General features: G+C 34.3%; 1 protein-coding gene across 2 annotated transcripts; it reads left to right on the top strand.

The window, feature by feature from the left end:
• Nucleotides 1–11,796: 11,796 nt before the first annotated feature.
• GPR65 (G protein-coupled receptor 65) lies at nt 11,797–16,957 on the top strand. Of its 2 annotated transcripts, none has more exons than XR_004231976.1 (2): nt 11,797–11,974; nt 14,483–14,867. XR_004231976.1 is itself a non-coding variant. In XM_012547467.3 (2 exons), exon 2 carries the CDS (start codon nt 15,126–15,128, stop codon nt 16,110–16,112), a length of 987 nt encoding a protein of 328 aa, XP_012402921.1. In that variant the 5' UTR covers nt 11,825–11,974; nt 14,976–15,125; the 3' UTR covers nt 16,113–16,957. The 2 variants fall into 2 exon arrangements, 1 of the variants encoding a protein (XP_012402921.1); XM_012547467.3 differs by lacking the exon at nt 14,483–14,867 and adding an exon at nt 14,976–16,957 and having other exon boundaries at nt 11,825–11,974.
• Nucleotides 16,958–20,117: the final 3,160 nt, after the last annotated feature.

The following is a 20,117-nucleotide window of genomic DNA, read 5'->3' as shown; positions in this document are numbered from 1 at the left end:
ATCAAATTCAGTCCTTCCATTTTATAGAATAAATCCCTAGAGAAATTAATTGACTTGGCCCAGATAACACAGCAAGGATGTGGAAGAGAGGCCTTGAATCCACACCATCAAACTCCAGAACTCTTCATTCTTAATACACATATATTTAACATGTATCAGATGCTAATTGAGATACATATGATATCAAGACACAAAGGAAACAATTCTTGCCCTCAAGAAGTTTACATTCTGTGGGGTGGACTTGAGGGAGGGGGTACAGCTTATGAACACAACTAAGTAAATGGAAGATGACACAAAGTAATTTGGAGGGCAAGGGAGAGTCAGCAACAATTGAGGGTGTGAACTAGCTGGAAATGGCTTCTGGACTGTGGGTGGCTTAGAACCATACAGAGCAGGCTAGAGAAAAAAGTTAAATATCAAAGTGAAGGAAAGACTTGCAAGCAGAGGCAGATTAGACATGTGCTAGAGCCCTGTCCCTTGTTAGGGCAGCGTAGGGAGGTCTCAATAATTCTACCCATGGCAGCTTAGTGAATTGTAGCGCTGATAATGAGCCATAACAGCAACAACGTGCCAAGTTTGATTCACAGCAGGGTTTCTAGACCAGAACATGGATACAGCAGGGGCTTGTCTGAGCTCAGAGAACACCTGGTGCTGAAAGCAATATAATAATTATGTGAAGCAATTCTGAGATTTGCTGGAGAGTGATATCATCCAGAATTTCAGAACAAAGGATTGTTGTTATGTGAAGCTCAGGGCACAGTTTGCTTTCTAGGCCTTAGCTTTGGAAAACTGAGTGTTCTTCATATTTTGACAAGGGGAACAGAAAGGCTTTATGCAGAAAATGGTCCATAAGCTAAACTGTGAAGAAATTAAGAATTCTATGAATCAGAAGTGAGGATCTCATTGAAAATTATGGTAACTCACCCAGGGAAAGAACTCTGGGAGATGACTATGAACCACTACATAGAATTCCCAATCCCTCTATTTTTGTCCACCTGCATTTTTGATTTCCTTCACAGGCTAATTGTACGCTATTTCAAAGTCCGACTTTTTATACAGCAAAATACCTTTTTTGGACATGTATACATATAATGTATTTAATATACTTACAGGGGTCCTCAAACTACGACCTGCAGGCCAGATGCGGCAGCTGAGGACAATTATCCCCCTCACCCAGAGCTACAAAGTTTCTTTATTTAAAGGCCCACAAAACAAAGTTTTTGTTTTTACTATAGTCCCGGCCCTCCAACAGTCTGAGGGACAGTGAACTGGCCCCCTATTTAAAAAGTCTGAGGACCCCTGCATGACATATTTAACATGTATTGGTCAACCTGCCATCTGGGGGAAGGGGTGGGAGGAAGGAGGGAAAAAGTTGGAACAAAAGGATTTGCAACTGTCAATGCTGAAAAATTACCTATGCATATATCTTGTAAATAAAAAGCTATAATAAAAAAAAAAAAGAAAATTATGGTAACTCAGTATTCCATTTTTACCAATCCCACTTCTCAATCAGTTCTGGGGCTGACACCGGTAGGGAAGTCTACAGATTTCTGAATTACCTGCTTTTTGTTATATACCCCTATCTACAAATTGTCTCCTTCCTATCTAGGAGAGGAAATGAAATGCAAGGACCCAGCCTCTTCTGCTAAGGTGGACCTATATGGATTGTCTTAAAATTACCCATAAAAGCTGTCCCCACATTGAAGCTAGTCTTGGTCCTCAGTGATCAGCCTGTCAATTTGTTGCTTTCTTGATGTACTTAGAACAAAATTGTTTAAATTCTTTTGTCCTGAGTAATAAAATTCTTTTACTACTTCATCTGAAAATTGCCTATTCATATCCTATGATCATTTATCAATTGGAGAATGGCTTGAATTCTTATAGAGTTGAGTCAATTCTCTCTATATTTTAGAAATGAGGCCTTTATCAGAACTTTCGAATGTAAAAATGTTTTCCCAGTTTATTGCTTCCCTTTTCTTGTCTGCATTAGTTTTGTTTGTACAAAAACTTTTTAACTTAATATAATCAAAATTATCTACTTGGTGTTCAATTATGAGTTCCATTTCCTCTTTGGACACAAATTTCTTCCTTTTCCACAGATCTGAGAGGTGAACTATCCTTTATTCTTCTAATTTGCTTTTAAGATCACTTTATGTCTAAATCATGAACCCCTTTTGTCCTTATCTTGGTATATGGTGTTAGGTGTGGGTCAATGCCTACTTTCTGCCATACTAGTTTCCAATTTTCCCAGAAGTCAAATAGTGAGTTCTTATTGCAAAAGCTGGGGTCTTTGGATTTGTCAAACACTAGATTACTATTGTCATTGACTATTTTGTCCTGTGAACCTAACCTATTCCACTGATCTACTACTCTATTTCTTAGTACCAAATGGTTTTGATGACCACTAATTTAAAATATAGCTTTGATCTGGCACAGCTAGGTCACCATCATTTGCAGTTTTTTTTTTTTTTCCATTAATTCCTTTGAAATTTTTGACCTTTTATTCTTCCAGATGAACTTTATTTTGTACTTATATGCATGTAGTTCCTGACTGCCTTGGCAGATAGATTCCCAAATGTTTTATATGATCTACAGTTATTTTAAATGGAATTTCTCTTTGTATCCCTCGCTGTTGGACTTTGTTGGTGCAATATAAAAATGCTGATGACTTGTATGGATTTGTTTTGTATCCTGCAACTTTAATAAAATTGTGAATTGTTTCTAGTAGTTTTTTAGTTGATTCTCTAGGGTTTTCTAAATATGCCATCTTATCATCTGCAAAGAATGATAATTTGATTTCCTCATTACCTGCTCTAATTCCTTTAAACTCCTTTTCTTCTCTTATTGCTAAAGCTAACATTTTTAATACAATATTGAATAGCAATGGTGATAGTAGGCAACCTTGTTTCACCCCTGATCTTATTGGGATTGGTTCTAGTTTGTCCCCATTACAAATGATGCTTGCTGATAGTTTTAAGTAGATGTTACTGATCATTTTAAGAAAAGTCCATTTACTTCTATACGCTCTAGTGTTTTTAATAGGAATGGGCATTGGATTTTATCAAATGCTTTTTTTGCATGTATTAAGATAATCATATAATTTTTGTTAGTTTGGTAATTGATATAGTCAATTCTGTTAATAGTTTTCCTAATATTGAACCAGCCCTGCATTCCTGGTATAAATCCTACTTGGTCATGATGTATTATCCTGGGGGTGACATTCTGTAATCTCTTTGCCAATATTTTATTTAAGATTTTTGCATCAATATTCATTAGGGAAATTGGTCTGTAATTTTTCTTTCTCTATTTTTACCCTACCTGGTTTAGATATCAGTACTATATCTGTATCCAAAAAGGAATTTGATAGGACTCCTTCTTTCCATATTTTTTCAAATAGTTTGCATAGTATTGGAATTAATTGCTCTTTAAATGTTTGGTAGAATTCCCATATAAATCCATCTGGCCCTGGAGATTTTTTCTTAGGGAGTTGATTAATAGCTTGTTCTATTTCTTTTTCTAAAATGTGATTATTTATTTAATATAATTCCTTTTCTGTTAATCTGGGCAATCTATATTTTTGTAGATATTCTTCCACTTCACATAGATTATCAAATTTATTAACATATAGTTGGGCAAAATAATTCCCATTTATTGTTCTAATTTCCTCTTCATTGGTGGAAATTTCTCCCTTTTTATTAATAATATAATTTCTAAGAATATACAATATAGATATTAAATACAGCAAAGCTCACATAAAAACCATCTTGTCATAATGCTCTAATCTAATCAATGAGGTAGCCACAGATTTACCCACAATTTCAATAAAATTATAAAACAGTTTAGTATCTAATATTGAGCAACTTCTTCCTTTTAAACCAGGGGATCATTTATCTGAGAAAATGTATATTATAAAACATTCTAAGGTAGCTAGTTCATAGATTTTGCAACCATTAGGATTCTTTGAAAAATTATGTAGGAGGAATCAAGACTTGGATGTTATTTTGATATAAACTAGTAACTATATTTTTCTGCCCCATCAAGCTTAGACATTCTCTAACTTTGGAAATTGAGATTTTTAATATTATAAGATTAGCTCAAGTAAATTATTGCTAGGTATGAGAAAAATTATAGGAAAGGAAGCAGAGAACAATGGTTTAATCATGCAGAATAGGAAGTAATCACTGAGTAAGAATATGGTATTCTAATATTAGCTCTAATTTATATAATGTTTTCTTCACAAAAACACAGGTTCTGTCTTGGAGTGTTTTAATCATCTAAACGGCTTGTGTTTGCTCCCATCTAGGACTCAGTTCCTGGAAACATCTGAATTTGGATTTTTTTGCTGTCCCCAGGGATCTTTAGTTCTCTTGCAAGCATTAAAGTAACAATAGAACATTGAATAAATTTCTTATACACAACAAAGTATGAATCACTTTTAACCAAGCCCATAGACAGTTGTATGGCTATAACATTCACTAATGTTCCTGACCCCTGGGACAGAGTAGTTTTGCCTTAAAAGTCAGAAAAGATGCTTCTGAAATTGGACTACTTTAAGGGACTAGGGCTCAAAACATTAACAATACTTTCTAGTCACCTGAGGCCTAAAAAAAAAAAAAAGGTTGTCCTTCAGACTTATTTCATTCCAATCCTGAGCTTAAATTATAAAATCTAGCTTAATTCAGGCTTGGTTCAAAAAAAAGTCAAAAATACTTTCTTCTCTGGTGAGTCTCCCCTTGCTCAGGGATCTAAATGGTCATTCTAAAGCTTTTTATCACTACCCCTGGACTGAGCCTTCCCCACCCCATCATAAATGGGGAAAGAATCAAAGGGATCAAAGGGGTCGAGCAAGCCATGCCTTTGGGTAGGATCACTTTACATAAGGACCTGTATAGTTACTCTAAAGTTCCACCCAGGGATGAAGGCTCTCCTCAAGCAAGGATAGCTGGATGGTTCAGAGATAGAGTTCTGGTCCTGAATTCAAATCCACCTTTGGGTATTTACTGGCTATGTGATCATGGGCAAGTCACCTCACCCTGTTTGTTTCAGTTTCTTCATCTGTAAAATAAGCTGAAAAAAGAAATGGCAAATCATTCCAATATGTTTCCCAAGAAAACCCCAAATGGGTCCATAAAGGATCAGACACAACTGAAATGGCTCAACAATAAGGAGGAAAAGCACTGGTTACTAGAGAGACAAGCCTTATCTCTTTCTCCACATTACTGATAAATACCATTTTTTCATGGACCTGGATCTAGGTTTTCTCCTTCACATCATAGTTCCATACTTAATGCTTCAAGGTTCTTACCCTTCATCCAGTTCTTGGGTCAGGGTTCTTCTACCATGGTAATTTCTCTATCTCTTTCACCATTGCCATTTTACCACCACCCTCTTCAGGTCCATGTGATATTTGTTTGTTTTCTGTTGTCAGATTATGTATGAGTCAGTACTAACTTCACTATCTTGTTTCCATTGAGTCTTAGAGGTTCCATCACTTTACTATCCTGCCAATGGCACTGCCTCCATCATTGTTGCTTCCAGCTGTTTCCCCTTCCTCAGGAAATTTTTATAGCCCTTGCAATAAAATAATCTGGACCACATGCACTAGGACTAACACGTTTCCACTTTTTTGTTTTTATTGAACTCCTGGCCCTGGCTAAGCATTCCCAGAAAAGGGCCCTTTTTGTGTCTGTGAAGATGACTCAACTATTTAAAATCTTTCCTTTCTAGCTGTAGGCTAACTGAATTCCATTTATTTTTTCCCAGACTTTGCAACCACATAATATGTCGCCCTGTCAAACCAGTAATTCACAATGAGTTTTTGTGGTGGTGGTGGTGGTGGGTTTTGTTTGTTTTTTAAAGTTAGGGAACATACACTCCTTTCCATTCATTTTTCTCATTCCTGTCACTCCAGCTTCCAACTCATCTCCTTGAGTGAGACCAGATCAGGAAACTTGTCCCTAAAGTTTTCAGGCACCACAAAAAAAATACTAGAAATAGTGGAATTGGAGGAGGATAAAGCTGACAACTACTGCTGTCATCTATGAACAACAGGAATGACCCAAATCCCTGTAAAATATTATTATCCCCATTTTACAAATAAAGCTCAGAGAGAGGTGAAGTGGTTCCATGTCCATGGTTACATAGCTAATTATTATGAAACAGACTTCTTCCTTACTATAGATTCAATGTCTTCCATTACACAGTGCTGCCTGATCTATATCCACCATGTTGCCACAATATTGGTGCTTTTTTTCAATTAAAAAACCTTAGACCTAAGCCCCAGTTAGGTTAGTCCTATAGGGCCAGTTGAATTGACCCAGGATCCTTATGATTTGACTTTTTGTCCCAGTTCTCATCATTTCCATGTGTAGTGTGTTCAATATTCTAATAACACCAAAAACCATCCATTAAGTAGTTGTTATGTGAAAAACATTAGGCTAAGCACTGAGAATAGGAATAGAAAAGTTAAAACAGTTCCTGCTTTCAACACATGAACAGTTTTGCATGCAAGTCAGAAAAGGTCCCATGATCCTCAGGGTGCATTGACAAAGCAGATGGTAACATCTTTTCTTCGATGGTTTTTCCACCAATAAAATCATAGCAGTTTCTGATGTTGAAGTTATATAATGTTAAGGATTTTGGTGCCAAGAAGGTTTTTTCCTGGATCTTTAGTACCTAAAGCCCCTGCAGCAGGAGTTGCCAAAGAATCAACCGTCTGTGGTTGTTCTAGTTGTTTCCCAGGTTAATGGCTTTGAGCAATAGGATGGAAGCACTAATGTCTCAAAGGCTCTTAGGTTCTTAGTCCTGAACTACTTCCATCAGAGTCTGGGGAAAGATAGTGGTCAGATATTGTTGTGTCTGCTTTCTAGAGCTCCCAAGTTGGGATGACAAAATATACTATTGCTTTCTAGAGCCTCCACACTGAGGGTGATTAAATATACCTTCCTAGTGGAGAAGTGATGAGGTGGGACTCCTGAGGATGGTGGGAAAATGAAGTCCATTTATTACAAGGACTTTCCCCTTTATATAATGTAACAAAAACAACACCAAGCACATGGATCACATAAACAACTTGCTATTGTATGTAGTTTGCCACCTGGTATCACTCTGCTTCAATCACAACACAGGTTGTCACCACTTCTCAGGATGACCCAGAGCCCTTAGGGAAGATGGGGAGCTGACCCAGACATTGTTAGCAGGTTCCCCCAGGGCTGAAGGGTCTTATACCACACCCAGAGTTCCCCATTGACTGTGACCCTCTACAAAATAGGCTGCCACATTTCTGTGCCATATTCAAAATAAAGAAAAAGCAACATTGTTAGAAGAGTTAACATAGCCCTCACGAGCTGTGGAGAATGCTCTCCCAATGCCATTCATCTTTATCTCTGTCTGGTCACTGAACTTTAATGAGGAGAGAGTGAAGCTGAAGATTTAGCTCAGCTCTGCCTCACTTGGATGCAATTCATGGACAAGTCATCCTCCTGTTAGCATTGATCCCCTTCAAGAAGGAAAGAAGAACAATAACTCTCTCAATAACAGTTGGGATCTCCAGAGAAAGGCTCCTATGACACTAACGGATCTAGCAGTAACTTGAAGGCGTTAGGGTATTTTTTTCTCTAATATTCTTTTAAACCTTCATCAGGTACATTCCCCCAAATATCAGTTTATCCATTACCTTCAATCACTGATCACTGACAGCCTGATAACATCAATTATTTTTTTCAAAATATTTTTTGCCAAAAATGATATTGAAAGAACCAATTACAAAACATCTCTCAACTCTAAACTAAGGCACACTCTACCTTCTATACTTTGATCCCTAGAAAGAGTGGGCTTGAAATTATATTTACACAAATCTTTTCTCTCACTAATTTCATTTCTGAATGTGGCATAATGGAAGGATAAGACACTTCCTTATTTGCAAGGATAGAATGTATTCCAAGCTTCCAAGTTAATCCACTACTGGGCAATGGATCAAGCAGATATTTCTCCTCACTCCGTCAAGTTTTCAACAAACTGGTATAGAATCAAATTTTTAAACCTATTGAAGCTACTGAGGTCATAACCTAGTGCTTCCCTGTTTCTACACTCATTCCCTAAGAAGAGAAAACAATGAGCCACATCAGAGAAATAAAATATTAGTAGCATACATTTATGGGTCCCTTATACTGGATAAGAAATAGTTGAAGGCTCTTCTTTCTCCCTGAGCCTCACAGTAATTTGCAAAACAAAAGTCTAATTCCCCTACTGTCATTTTCTTTTTTTCTTTTTTTTTTTTAATTAAAAATGTTTATTTTTCAAAATATATGCATGGATAATTCTTCTACATTAATCCTTGCAAAACCTTGTGTTCTGATTTCCCCCCCCTTCTCCACATCCTCCTCTAGATGGCAAGTAGTCCAATATATGTTAAGCATGGTAGAACTATATGTTAAATCTAATATATGCATCCATAATGATACAATAATCTTGCTGCACAAGAAAAATCGAATCAAACTGAAAAAATGAGAAAGAAAATAAAATGCAAGCAAACAACAACAAAAAGAGTAAAAATACTATGTTATGAACCCCAAAATACCCCAAAGAGATATGTTCTAAAAAGCTGGCAAATCTTTAGCTTTCTCGGTCAGCCTCTTTTTGCTTGTCTCCTGTTGAATCAGGGAGACACATGATTCTTGAGTTTTAACAGATGTCATTCACATCCTTATTTTTTAGAAAAGTATGAAAACATCTGAGGTGAATGTAAAATTTTCTTCTCCCTGAAAGCAGAAGTATAACGCATTTGATTAACGTAAGAGATTGTATCATCATAGAATAATCTTCATTTATAACCACAGAGAAAAAAGGGGAGGTGCAAACAGCAAAAATATATTTCTTAGAAAAGAATCACAAACAAGTGAATGATTGTCTTTATTTTACTGATAGTTGTTAGTAGGACTGGGTATGTAAATAATGTGTAGGTCTAAACATTTATGCTATTAAAGAGGTAAGCTCTTAGAAGGTATTACAGTACAATAGAAAGAATACTCCATTTTGAGTTAGAGGTGTCAATTCATATCTCAATTATGAAAAATGTTACCTTACTGAACTAGGTAAATCACCTCATCCAGGAAATAGATCTTTTTGGGCTTCTGTTCCACAATTATGAAAATGAAGGAGCTGCTTTGACCCAGCAGTGTTTCTAATGGGCTTATATCCCAAAGAGATCTTAAAGGAGGAAAAGGACCCATATGTGCAAAAATGTTTGTGGCAGCCCTTTTTGTAGTGGCAAGAAACTGGAAACAGAGTGGATGCCCATCAATTGGAGAATGGCTGAATAAATTGTGGTATATGAATATTATGGAATATTATTATTGTGTAAGAAATGACCAGCAGGATGATTTCAGAGAGACTTGGAGAGACTTACATGAACTGATGCTGAGTGAAGTGAGCAGAACCTGGAGATCATTATACAAGGCAACAACAAGACTATACAATGATCAATTCTGATGGACGTGGCTTTCTTCAATAATGAAATGAACCAAATCAGTTCCAATTGTTCAGTGATGAAAAGAGCCATGTACACCCAGAGAGAGGATCTTGGGAACTGAATGTAGACAACATAGCATTTTCATGCTTTCTGTTGATGTTTGCTTGCATTTTGTTTTCCTTCTCAGGTTTTTTTTTTTTTTTTCTAAATTTGATTTTTCAGCAAAATAACTGTATAAATATGTGTACATATATTGGATTTAACATATATTTTAATATATTTAACATGTATTGAACTACCTGTCATCTAGAGGAGGGGGTGCAGGGAAGGAGGGGAAAAGTTGAACAGAAGGTCTTGCAAGGGTCAATGTTGAAAAATTACCCATGCATATGTTTTATAAACAAAAAGCTTTAATTTAAAAAAAGAAAGAAAGAAAATGAGGGGGTTAGACTAGATATCTAACATTTATCTTAGCTTTAGTTCTATGATTATACATGTCATAGTTGTTAAAATTCAGCTTAACGCCCATCTTTCAGCAAAGTTTCCCTTTGCTTAGTATTTCCCTACTAATGACACAATTAAAATTAAAAGTCTTGCATTTATTGTAAGACAAATATTTCCCCATTTGGTTTTAAAATATTCAGTACCCTTTCAAAGAAGAGAAACTCAGGCTTCTCTGAGTGGCACTCTTTCCTCATAATTCTCATAACCCTTGTGTTGTTCTTATCACATTCTTCCTTTGTTTAATACTCATTTGTCCCCCATAATAGGTCATAAACTTCTAGAGGAATGGAACTATTGTTTTTTTATCTTTGCATCCCTAGTACCTTCTACAATGAATCCCTTGAACTTGTTTAGTAATTTTGTAATTACTTCTAAATGTTCAATAAAAGTTTATTGCAATAAATTTTTTTTAAATAAAAAATGGGGGAATTCCATTCCTCAAATGATGGTTTCCTTCTTTATTAGTGTATCAATTCAGATATGAACCACATATGAGATTTTAAAATTAGATTGAAAGCAACTTCTCTGAAATGAACACTTTTTTCAAAAGTTCTAAATACTAATTTACCTCCTTTAAAATCTTTCTTCAACTGTGGAATTTGTAACAGTAAAAATTCTCTGAAGTCTCCCATGCCTGTAGAGGGCCGCAGACAGAGGGGAAACTCTGAGTGAAGTATAAGATCCTTCAGCCCAGAGGAAACCTGCTAAAAATATCTGGTTTGGTTTCCCATTTTCCCTATGGAATTTTTCACCTCCCTCCCTGAGAAATCAGGGAGGACACGACTACCTGAGTTCTATTTGAAACAAGGATACTTACAGCAGGGTGCTTACTCAGTGTGACTGATGAAGTAACGGTTCTCTAGTTCACATATATTTAGTGTGATATAATGATGTAATTACTTTAGTTGTTGTATACTTAGTGTGATGTAATGATATAATCATACTGAGATATTTAAGGGGTGAGAGGACTGGAGATGAGATCTCATATTTCAGACTCAGATCTCAGATTCAGACTCAGACACATACACAGAGGAGCCACAGAAATGGAGACAGAAACAGAGATCTTCCTGGTGGCTCTCCTGCCTTCATCACTCCTCCACCTAAGACTAAGGCTCGTCCAGAGATCCTCTGGAGAGCTAGTCCAGACATTACACATGCCTCTAAACTTTCTTCTTTCTATATTTTCAGGTTTCCCTAGTGTCTTTCAAGACTAAGCTAAATATCCCACAAAAAACTTTCCCCAATCTCCCTTAAGTCTAATGTTGATTATTTTTACTTCATCATTATATATATATGTTTGTGTGAATGTGTATATACATGTGTACACATAAAATCATATATGTGTATATTATATATTTGTGTGTGATTTGAACAGCCTTTTTCCTTGACTATGAATTTCTTGAGGTCAGGGGTTGTCTTTTACATCTCTTTATATCCCCAACACTTAGCACAATGCCTAGCACAAGACATGATTAATCAATCTTTATTGATAGACTGGCTGACTCTTTGGACTACCATCACATTGAGGGTCAAATCCTTTCTCAAGTTCATTTTTTTTTTCCTGTCTCACTATATTTTCTAGTTTTCATTTGAAACAGTTTGTTTCTTTGTTCAGAGTGTGACATTCAATGAAACCAGTATTTGATTTCATCTTATAGGAGCCAGTTTTGATCAATTCAAAACTGTGAGGTTTTCTTATTATAGGAATGCTCAATAGAAGGAAAATATATTTAATTTTATTTCATGCAATAATTTTTAAGTTAGAATGAGAAGAGTTTTCTTCAATTTACTTCAGAAAAATAAAAAAAAAAGCTTATGAACTATCTGGGAGATGTCCCCTAAACTTGAGTTATGATCATTTTTTCAAATCAAAATGCTGCTTCCTCAAAATGCCCACAATTTCCTGTCTCTGTAGGCAGTGCTGCTTTTTTCTCCTTCCTTTAAGTGAGAAGATTTATTAAGTATCTCAGCCGAAAGAGTTACTACTACAGAGACACCTGGGTAAGTAGAGAGAAGACAATTAAAAAACTGTTTCTGTTAGTATGATTATGCATGTATGTATTTTTATATAAAAAGACTAGCATTTAGAAAGAGAATTTAATATTGCTTATATACTCACATAATTTAACAAGTTATTGTTATAGCAAGGCACAAATGAGGAAGAGTAGAAGTTTTCTCTACCCTGAGTAATGGTAAGCAGATTTTAAAATAACAACTTAGAAGGCATGAGGAAAGAATCTCCAGATTCAAAGAAAGAAAAATGAAAAATACCTTTCCTGATGTTTTACATTTAATTTATTTTTCAAGTAATTTGTTGACAAATTATTGTTCATGTTTAAGTTCATGTAGTCTAGAAGAAAGCAGGCTAGATTAGCTATCTGGAAGTATTTCTAGATTTTAAAACTATTTTTACTTTTTCCTCATCTGCAAAATGATGTAATGATTCTTTTTCATACTAAATATCGCAAAGATTAGAAGGTTTTTAACTGTTACTGGAGTATACTTTAGAATAAAAGGAAAAAGTAAACTGAGCACTACTGTGATGTTCAGTGAAAATGTTGTATTTTGATTACAGTGTCAACTATCTCCTTCAGTATGTAACACTGAACAAGTCATTTAACCTCTGGATACCTAGAATGTATTTACTAAATTTTTCTCACCCTAGGAATTCTTTCCCTGGGGAAATCACAGTTTCTTTATATATTCTATCATTTTAAAATTAATTATGATTGGATTCTTATATTTTCTTGTTTTGAAAAATTTCTTTATTTCTTTAACCTACAGTTAGATTCTTATTATTTTCAGCTTCTTCTCAAGATGCAGATTTTCATTAATTTTCAGTAAAAAGGAAGTAGGAAATTTTTTAAAAATTTAATTCAATACTACTTCTTAAAAGTTTTCTCCAAAGTCAGTTAAAATTACCCAAAAATTATTTTAAAAGATATATAAATTATGAGAAGCATATATTCCACAGCAATTCTCACAACACTTATTATCCCTTAACAATATATTATTTCTTAACAGTTTACTAATAGAGAAATCGACTTTCATGATGCATTTATACTCATTATTATTGCTTAAGCTTTTTTATAGGCTGTGAGAGATGATTCATGGGAACATTTCTTCCCCCTATTAAAGAATATATACTTTAAGAGTACAGGTACCCCAATTGTGTGGGTCTCAAGAAAATCAGTGGAGATTCACATCTAGCTTTAGTAAAATCTCACCTTGTTTTAATAAGATTATATTTCTCTATGATCTGTGACAGGGGAGGGCCTTAGTTTGGGGATATGGAGAGCTTTATAAATCTTGCCACCAGAGCTTTATAAATCTTGCCAAAAACATTCTTTGTCATCTTATCTTTGAAAATTTTATACATTTATATATGTATATATAGACTATAAGCCTGTCTCCATGGACTTGAGAACAGCTCAGCACAAGTTGCCATCCAGGAAGAATTAACAAAGGATAGCTCTAAAGTTAAGATTAATTCTAGTCTTTTTTTTTTCTGTCAACATCTGGACTAAGATGAAGTCCATGAGCCAGTTAACTATTTGACTTAGGGTTAGGAAATTCCTTTTAAATTCAGTTCCATTTTTAATTGGGATTCTGTATCTCCAAGGTCTTTTTCAGAGCATCTTAGAGGGATTGAGGGTGGGAGAGAGAAGGAAGACTCCCAAGGAGCTTATTAGTATGTAAAGGATGGGCAAGAAAAAAAAAAAAAACTAAGTGAAAAAAGCAATACTTTTGTCACTCAAACTTCTGGTAGGCAATCCTACTTTTACTGTGTTTATCTGCTAGCAACAAAATCAACTTTTGTGCTGGTTTTCTGATGACCGCTATTCCACTCCACCGTGTGTGTGTGTGTGAATAGGTGATTTAAGTAGCAAAACAAAAAAGTCTAATGGCATGCTGAAAAGTCTGATATATCATATGTTAAATACACATAATTTAAATCATTCAATACATTGTTAAGATTTTTGATTGGTAATTTTTTTAAAAAATTACAGTCCTTTTAGCAGTGTTTATGATATTTTTACTTGGACAATGTTATGTTTGAAATCTTCTGACCCCATGTTTTCTGTACTGACAAGTGCAACAGATGGATATGATTTTATTATTGCTTTTCTGTGCATATTTGTGTCTGTGTGTATATGTGGGGGGCAGGGAAGAAATACTTTTCCAATCTTATTTTATTAAGAATTATTCATTCCACTTGTGAAAAATAATAATTACAAACCTAACTTATTTTCTCTATGTTCCTCTAAGACAGACACAATTATTTAGTTTCTTTCTTTTTTTTTTTTTTTTTTTTTTTTACATCCTAAGCTCTATGGTTTAGTATTTGCTTTTTTAAAATATCAGAATTATACATCAAGGAATTTTAAGATCTGTAGGAGATTTAATGAAAAAGATAATTTGAAAATCACCAAACAACTAAGGAATACTTCCTTTTACATTAGCTACTGAGTATAAAATATGTCATAATTGTTTTATCTTTCCTTACAGAATCAAAGACATTTAAGAAGAAGTTTCAACCTTTGCTAAACCAAAATATTAATTATTCTTATTGTACCTAAGCTAACTTGAGCTTATAGAGATTGAGAGACAAAATGTCCTATGTGAAGTTCATGTGATGAATTGGCTGATTGCTTTTGTTAGTTTTCTGGAACTATGATTACATGATATCAAGTTTTTTCAATCCAGTTGCTTGTCTCAGTTAATGACCAGACACCAAGATATAGGTATTTGCGGGAAAATCTCTAGGCCCCAAGTATTTAATGACATAACAAAATAAGATTAACTGATGATCTTAGTATATGACCAGAAAAAAAAAAGCTAATGATAAAGATACTTCCTTTTTTTCATAGACTTTCAGAGAATAACAACAATAGCTAGCATTTAGGTAGCATTTTAAAGTTTGTAAAGTGCTTTATAAGTATTATTATATTTTTACAACAACCTTGGAAGTTAGATAATATTCTTATCCCTCATTTTACAGATAGGAAACTGAGACATAAGTTCAATGACTTGTCCAAAGTCATGTATCCAGTAAGGGCCTGGGGTCAGATTTGCCTTCCTGACTTCATATCAGGAGCTCCATCCAGCATTCCACCCAGCAGAACTGAAGCTCTTACCACAAAAACAAATCATGAATAAAACTGACTGCATTGAAGAACAGCATCATATAGACCACTATTTGTTCCCCATCATTTATATTTTTGTGATGGTCATCAGCATTCCTGCCAATATTGGGTCTCTGTGGGTTTCATGTATGCAAGTGAAGAAGAAAAATGAATTAGGAGTTTACCTCTTTGGTTTATCACTCTCTGATCTCCTCTATTCATCAACGCTACCCCTTTGGATACATTATACTTGGAATGAAGACAATTGGAAATTTTCTCCTACCCTGTGCAAAATGAGTGCTTTCCTGATGTATGTGAATTTCTACAGTAGCACTGCCTTCCTTTCTTGCATCTCCCTTGACAGATACTTGGCAGTGGTCTATCCTTTGAAATTTCCTTACCTAAGAACAAGAAGAATCGCCTTTTCCATCAGCCTATCAATCTGGGTCATAGAAGCAATGTTCAATGCTATCATTATCTGGAAAGATGAAACATCTGTTGAACTCTGTGATACCAATAAGAATTATACTTTGTGTTTTGACAAATACCCCCTGGATAAATGGCAAAGTGACTTCAACATCTTTCGGACATGCACTGGTTATATGATACCCTTGGTTATAATTATATTTTGCAACCAAAAAGTCTACCAAGCAGTAAAGCATAATCAAGCTACAGAGAACCATGAAAAGAAGAGGATCATTAAGTTGCTTTTAAGTATCACACTCACTTTTTTCTTGTGCTTTACCCCATTTCATGCTATGTTGCTGATTCTAAGTATTAGAATATATACCCCAAACTTAGGCAAGCAGATATTTAAAATTTATAGAATCACTGTTGCCCTGACAAGTTTAAATTGTGTGGCAGATCCAATTTTATACTGTTTTGTAAGTGAGACAGGAAGAACAGATATATGGAACATATTCAAATTCTGCCATTCATCACATAAATCTCAAAGAAAAATGACAGTCTCTATGTCTACAAAATACAGTATGGAATTAGAAATAGCAGAATAAAGCAGTGTTTTTCTTCTCCCTTCATCTCCTTCCATGGAGGATTTAAAAAATATATATTCATTTAAAAAAATTTTTGAGTTCGAATTCTTTACAATCCCTCCCCCACTCATTGAGAAGGCAAGCAATGTGTTATCAATTAGATGGCTAGAGGGCAAAACATATTCCTATGTTACCCATGTTACCAAAAAAAAAAAAAAACACCACTATATTTCAACCTGCACTAAAACTTTATCTGTTCTCTCTGTATAAGCAGAGTCCTTCAGAATTATCTTGGATCATTTTGTCTATCAGAATAGCTAAAATCATCACAACATTATTGTTCCTGTATATAATGTTCTCCTTGTTCTGCTTACCTCACTTTGGGTCAGTTTATATAAATCTTCCCAGATTTTTCTGACACAATTCTTTTGCTTGTCATTTTGACAAGGGTGAACTCTGAAATTGTGTCCCCTTTAATCTATAAAAACTGTGTCCCCTTTGATCTGTAAAAGACGGGAGATTGGAGGCCTGAGATTCCAGAGAGTCTGGGAGAAGGCATATTTTCCAGACAAAGCTTTTCCTAAGATAAGCAGCATCAGTCAATTGGAAATCTCGGGCAAATCACCCCTCATTGATCTTTTGGGTAGCCGGATTCCCATTCAAGAAACTCTAAATTCTGAAAAAAGCCTTTAAAGTGATTTTTATTCAGCTGGGAGATCCTGGTCTGATAATCAGCTCAAACTGCCCGCCAAGATCTGCTCATGACATAGGTTTCTGTTAACTCATTCTTTGCAAATCTCCTCATTAAGAGATCTGTTCTCTAAGAGAGCTTCTTAATGAAAAATAAAAACTTCCTTTTTATCACAGACTTTGGGGTTCTGGAATTCTTTCGCATTTGGACCTGCATGAGCAGAGGGGATCTCTTCCCCTTCCCACACAGCATCAATTTGTTATAAAACAATAAATAGTATTTCATCACAATCATATACTACGTCTTGTTCAGTCATTCACCACTTGATAGACATCCTCCAAATTTGCAGTTCTTTGCCACCACAAAAAAAAAGAATTGCCGTAAATATTTTTTTACATAAAGGTTTTTTTGTTCATTTGTTTCTATATTTTTCTTTGTCTCTTTAAGAAACAGACCAAGTAGTGGTATTTCTGGATTAAAGGCTTTGCATAGTTTTACAGCTCTGAGCATAGTTCCCAATTGTTCTCCAATATAGTTGGAATAGTTCACAATAAAGTGGAATGCTTTTTCAAGTCATTAAGATAAAATTATGGTGATTAAAAAAATCTGTTAGAATAACACATAATTTAAATAGCATTGCCAGGAGTGGATTATTTAATATAACCCATTTCACTTAATTAATCACCCAGAAGTATGAGATGAGTGTGAATAAGACCTAGATATCACATTAGGTAGAACAGAAAATCTGTTAGGATTATTTGAGACACTTGGTCAGTCTTCTAGATTTTAATATTTCAATAATTTTTAAGGCAGAGTTTATAAAACGTATCACATCTCTGCTTTTCAAACAGTGTAAATTAAATGAAACCATGTAATTTTTTCTTGATAATATTATTATCATCAGGAGCTAAAATTATTGTATTCTTGTTATAGTACAATGAGACAAACAATAGTTGTTTACCCTCCAGGAATGAACTTTAGTTCTTGTCTGCTTTTTGTAAGTTTTCTTTCTCCTCTCTCATTAGCTATTTTTTAAAAAACTTATTATTTTCAAACACATATGCATAGTTTTCAACATTCACTCTTGTAAAACCTTGTGTTCCAAAATTTTTTTCTTCCTTCCCTCTCTCCTATCCCCTCCCCCAGAATGCAAGTAATCCAATATATCTCATTATCTATTGTAACCTGCCACTTCTAGTTTTCATTGTCTCCCTTTGGACTTCTCTAATGTTGCTTCTAATCTATGGACCTAGAAATAAAACAATTAAATATATATATATATATATATATATATATATATACTTTAAATACAAATAAATAAGAACAACAAACCACGTTTTTATAAAATAATGTGAGTGAAATTTAGCAGTTTCATCTATTTCAGGGGACTTTTTTTTCCCTTTCAGAGCTTCAGTTTTACTTCAGGTTCACAACTCTTACCCAGAGTGCTGAGTTTACCAGAAAACTAACCTCTAGATAAATTTACTGTCTTTTTAAGTACATTTTTAAACTTCAGAAGTTTGTTATACCAGATTTTAAATGAAAGAATAATTATATTTCAACATTTATAGTTTTAAATCTTTGATGGGCACTATTATTTCACTGTCCTATCTTCATGAGCATCTAGTAAAGGTTGGGTAAATATACTCTCCTTCTTTGCCCAGTCTCAATCAAATTAAAATTCTAGAACTTTGAAATAGTTTTTCTTTCATCTTTTATTTTGACTTCCTTTACCTGAACTGCCTATACTGACTTTCCTATGGTTAACCTTTCCAAACTGTTTCTCATCACTAAGACACACATATACAAAAATACATACTTGTTACCTATCCATCAAGCTTTACTTATAACATGATTTAATGGAAAGAAAATAAAATTTGAATTAGAGGGCCTTATGAGCCTCAAGCACATTATTTATTTATTTATTTATTTAGGTGAGGCAATGGCAATTAAGTGACTTGCCCAGGGTCACACAGCTATTAAGTGTTAAGTATTTGAGGTCCCATTTAAATTTAGGTCCTCCTGATTTCAGGGTGGTCTATTCACTGTGCCATCTAGCTACCCCCTCTCCAAGTCTATTATTTACCACCTGGGTAACTGGGCAAGTCACTTGAATTTTCTGAACCTCAATATCAAAATGATAGGTTTTTAACTAAAGGACCTATGAAATTTCTAAAAAAGAAATCCGAGAGTTCTAAAAGATATGATCCTATTCTGTAAAATTATCATTAACAAAAGCAAGATGTCTCTGCTTTTAGAAGCCTTGAACTTATTTGAATAATTAAAAAGGCATTTACTATGGACTTACTGTGTGTCAGGCACAGGGCTTACATTCCAATAGGTAAACTGACAAGATTGGACTAAATCTTTGAAAGAGTTTCTTTCAGCTAAAAATACTATAAATATTCTAGTTCACAAAAGATGCCCAACATGTGTTTTGTTGTTTTCTTTCTTTCTTTTTTTAAACAAATTTAGCAAATACCAAGCACATTCAAATAAACAAATACAGATATATGTATGTAGTATACACACTACACACAAAACCTATCATACATACATAAACATGTATGTAGGCACATACAGATAAGCATAGAGATATCTAACTCTATATACATTTAAACATGTATGTAATGTGTGTGTTTATATTGTATATATTTTACACATATGATATATGTGTACATAGAATCTACTTACATGCATACACACATATATATGTATATAATTTTGAGACAGGACATTCTAGGAAGGAGAAAAAAACTGATAATTCAATTTTCTTGACAAATATTTTATAAACACTGCTTATGTATAAGACTTTATGCTAGGTCCTAAAGATTTCTTTGGAAAAAAAATTAAATTGTCCTTGGCCTCAAGGAGCTTTCATTCTTCTGGCTCATAGGATACTTTTAAATATACTTTTGTTGAATTAAAAGTATAGTCCACCATAGACCATTTGTTCCTTTCCAAAGCAGTTTATTTGCCCTCCATAAAGGAAGGCTATGGGAGGTATTTGATACACTACTCTCCCCTACTCCAATTATATCTCTGCATATTAATCATAGGAATATCACTATTTAAAATGTCATTTTCATTTATTGTTTTACAGTTCCTGGGTTTTTTTCCCCATGGATATTTATGATTTATAAACACAAATTGAGCATCTTTCACTAGAGAAAGGGTTGAGGGGTACAGGAACCTCTTCTCACCCACTGTAGAAGGCTTCCTATATAAGGTGAGTCCAGAATTCATGATAACTTTTGTCTTTAATATTCCCTGATTCTTGAGCAATGATTCCTTGAAAGTCTTATGACAGTATATCCTTTAATTGACATATTTCA

The sequence above is a fragment of the Sarcophilus harrisii genome, chromosome 2, assembly GCF_902635505.1.
Source record: "Sarcophilus harrisii chromosome 2, mSarHar1.11, whole genome shotgun sequence".
In the NCBI taxonomy this organism is placed as follows: domain Eukaryota; kingdom Metazoa; phylum Chordata; class Mammalia; order Dasyuromorphia; family Dasyuridae; genus Sarcophilus; species Sarcophilus harrisii.
This window is presented reverse-complemented; position numbering and strand designations above follow the sequence as displayed.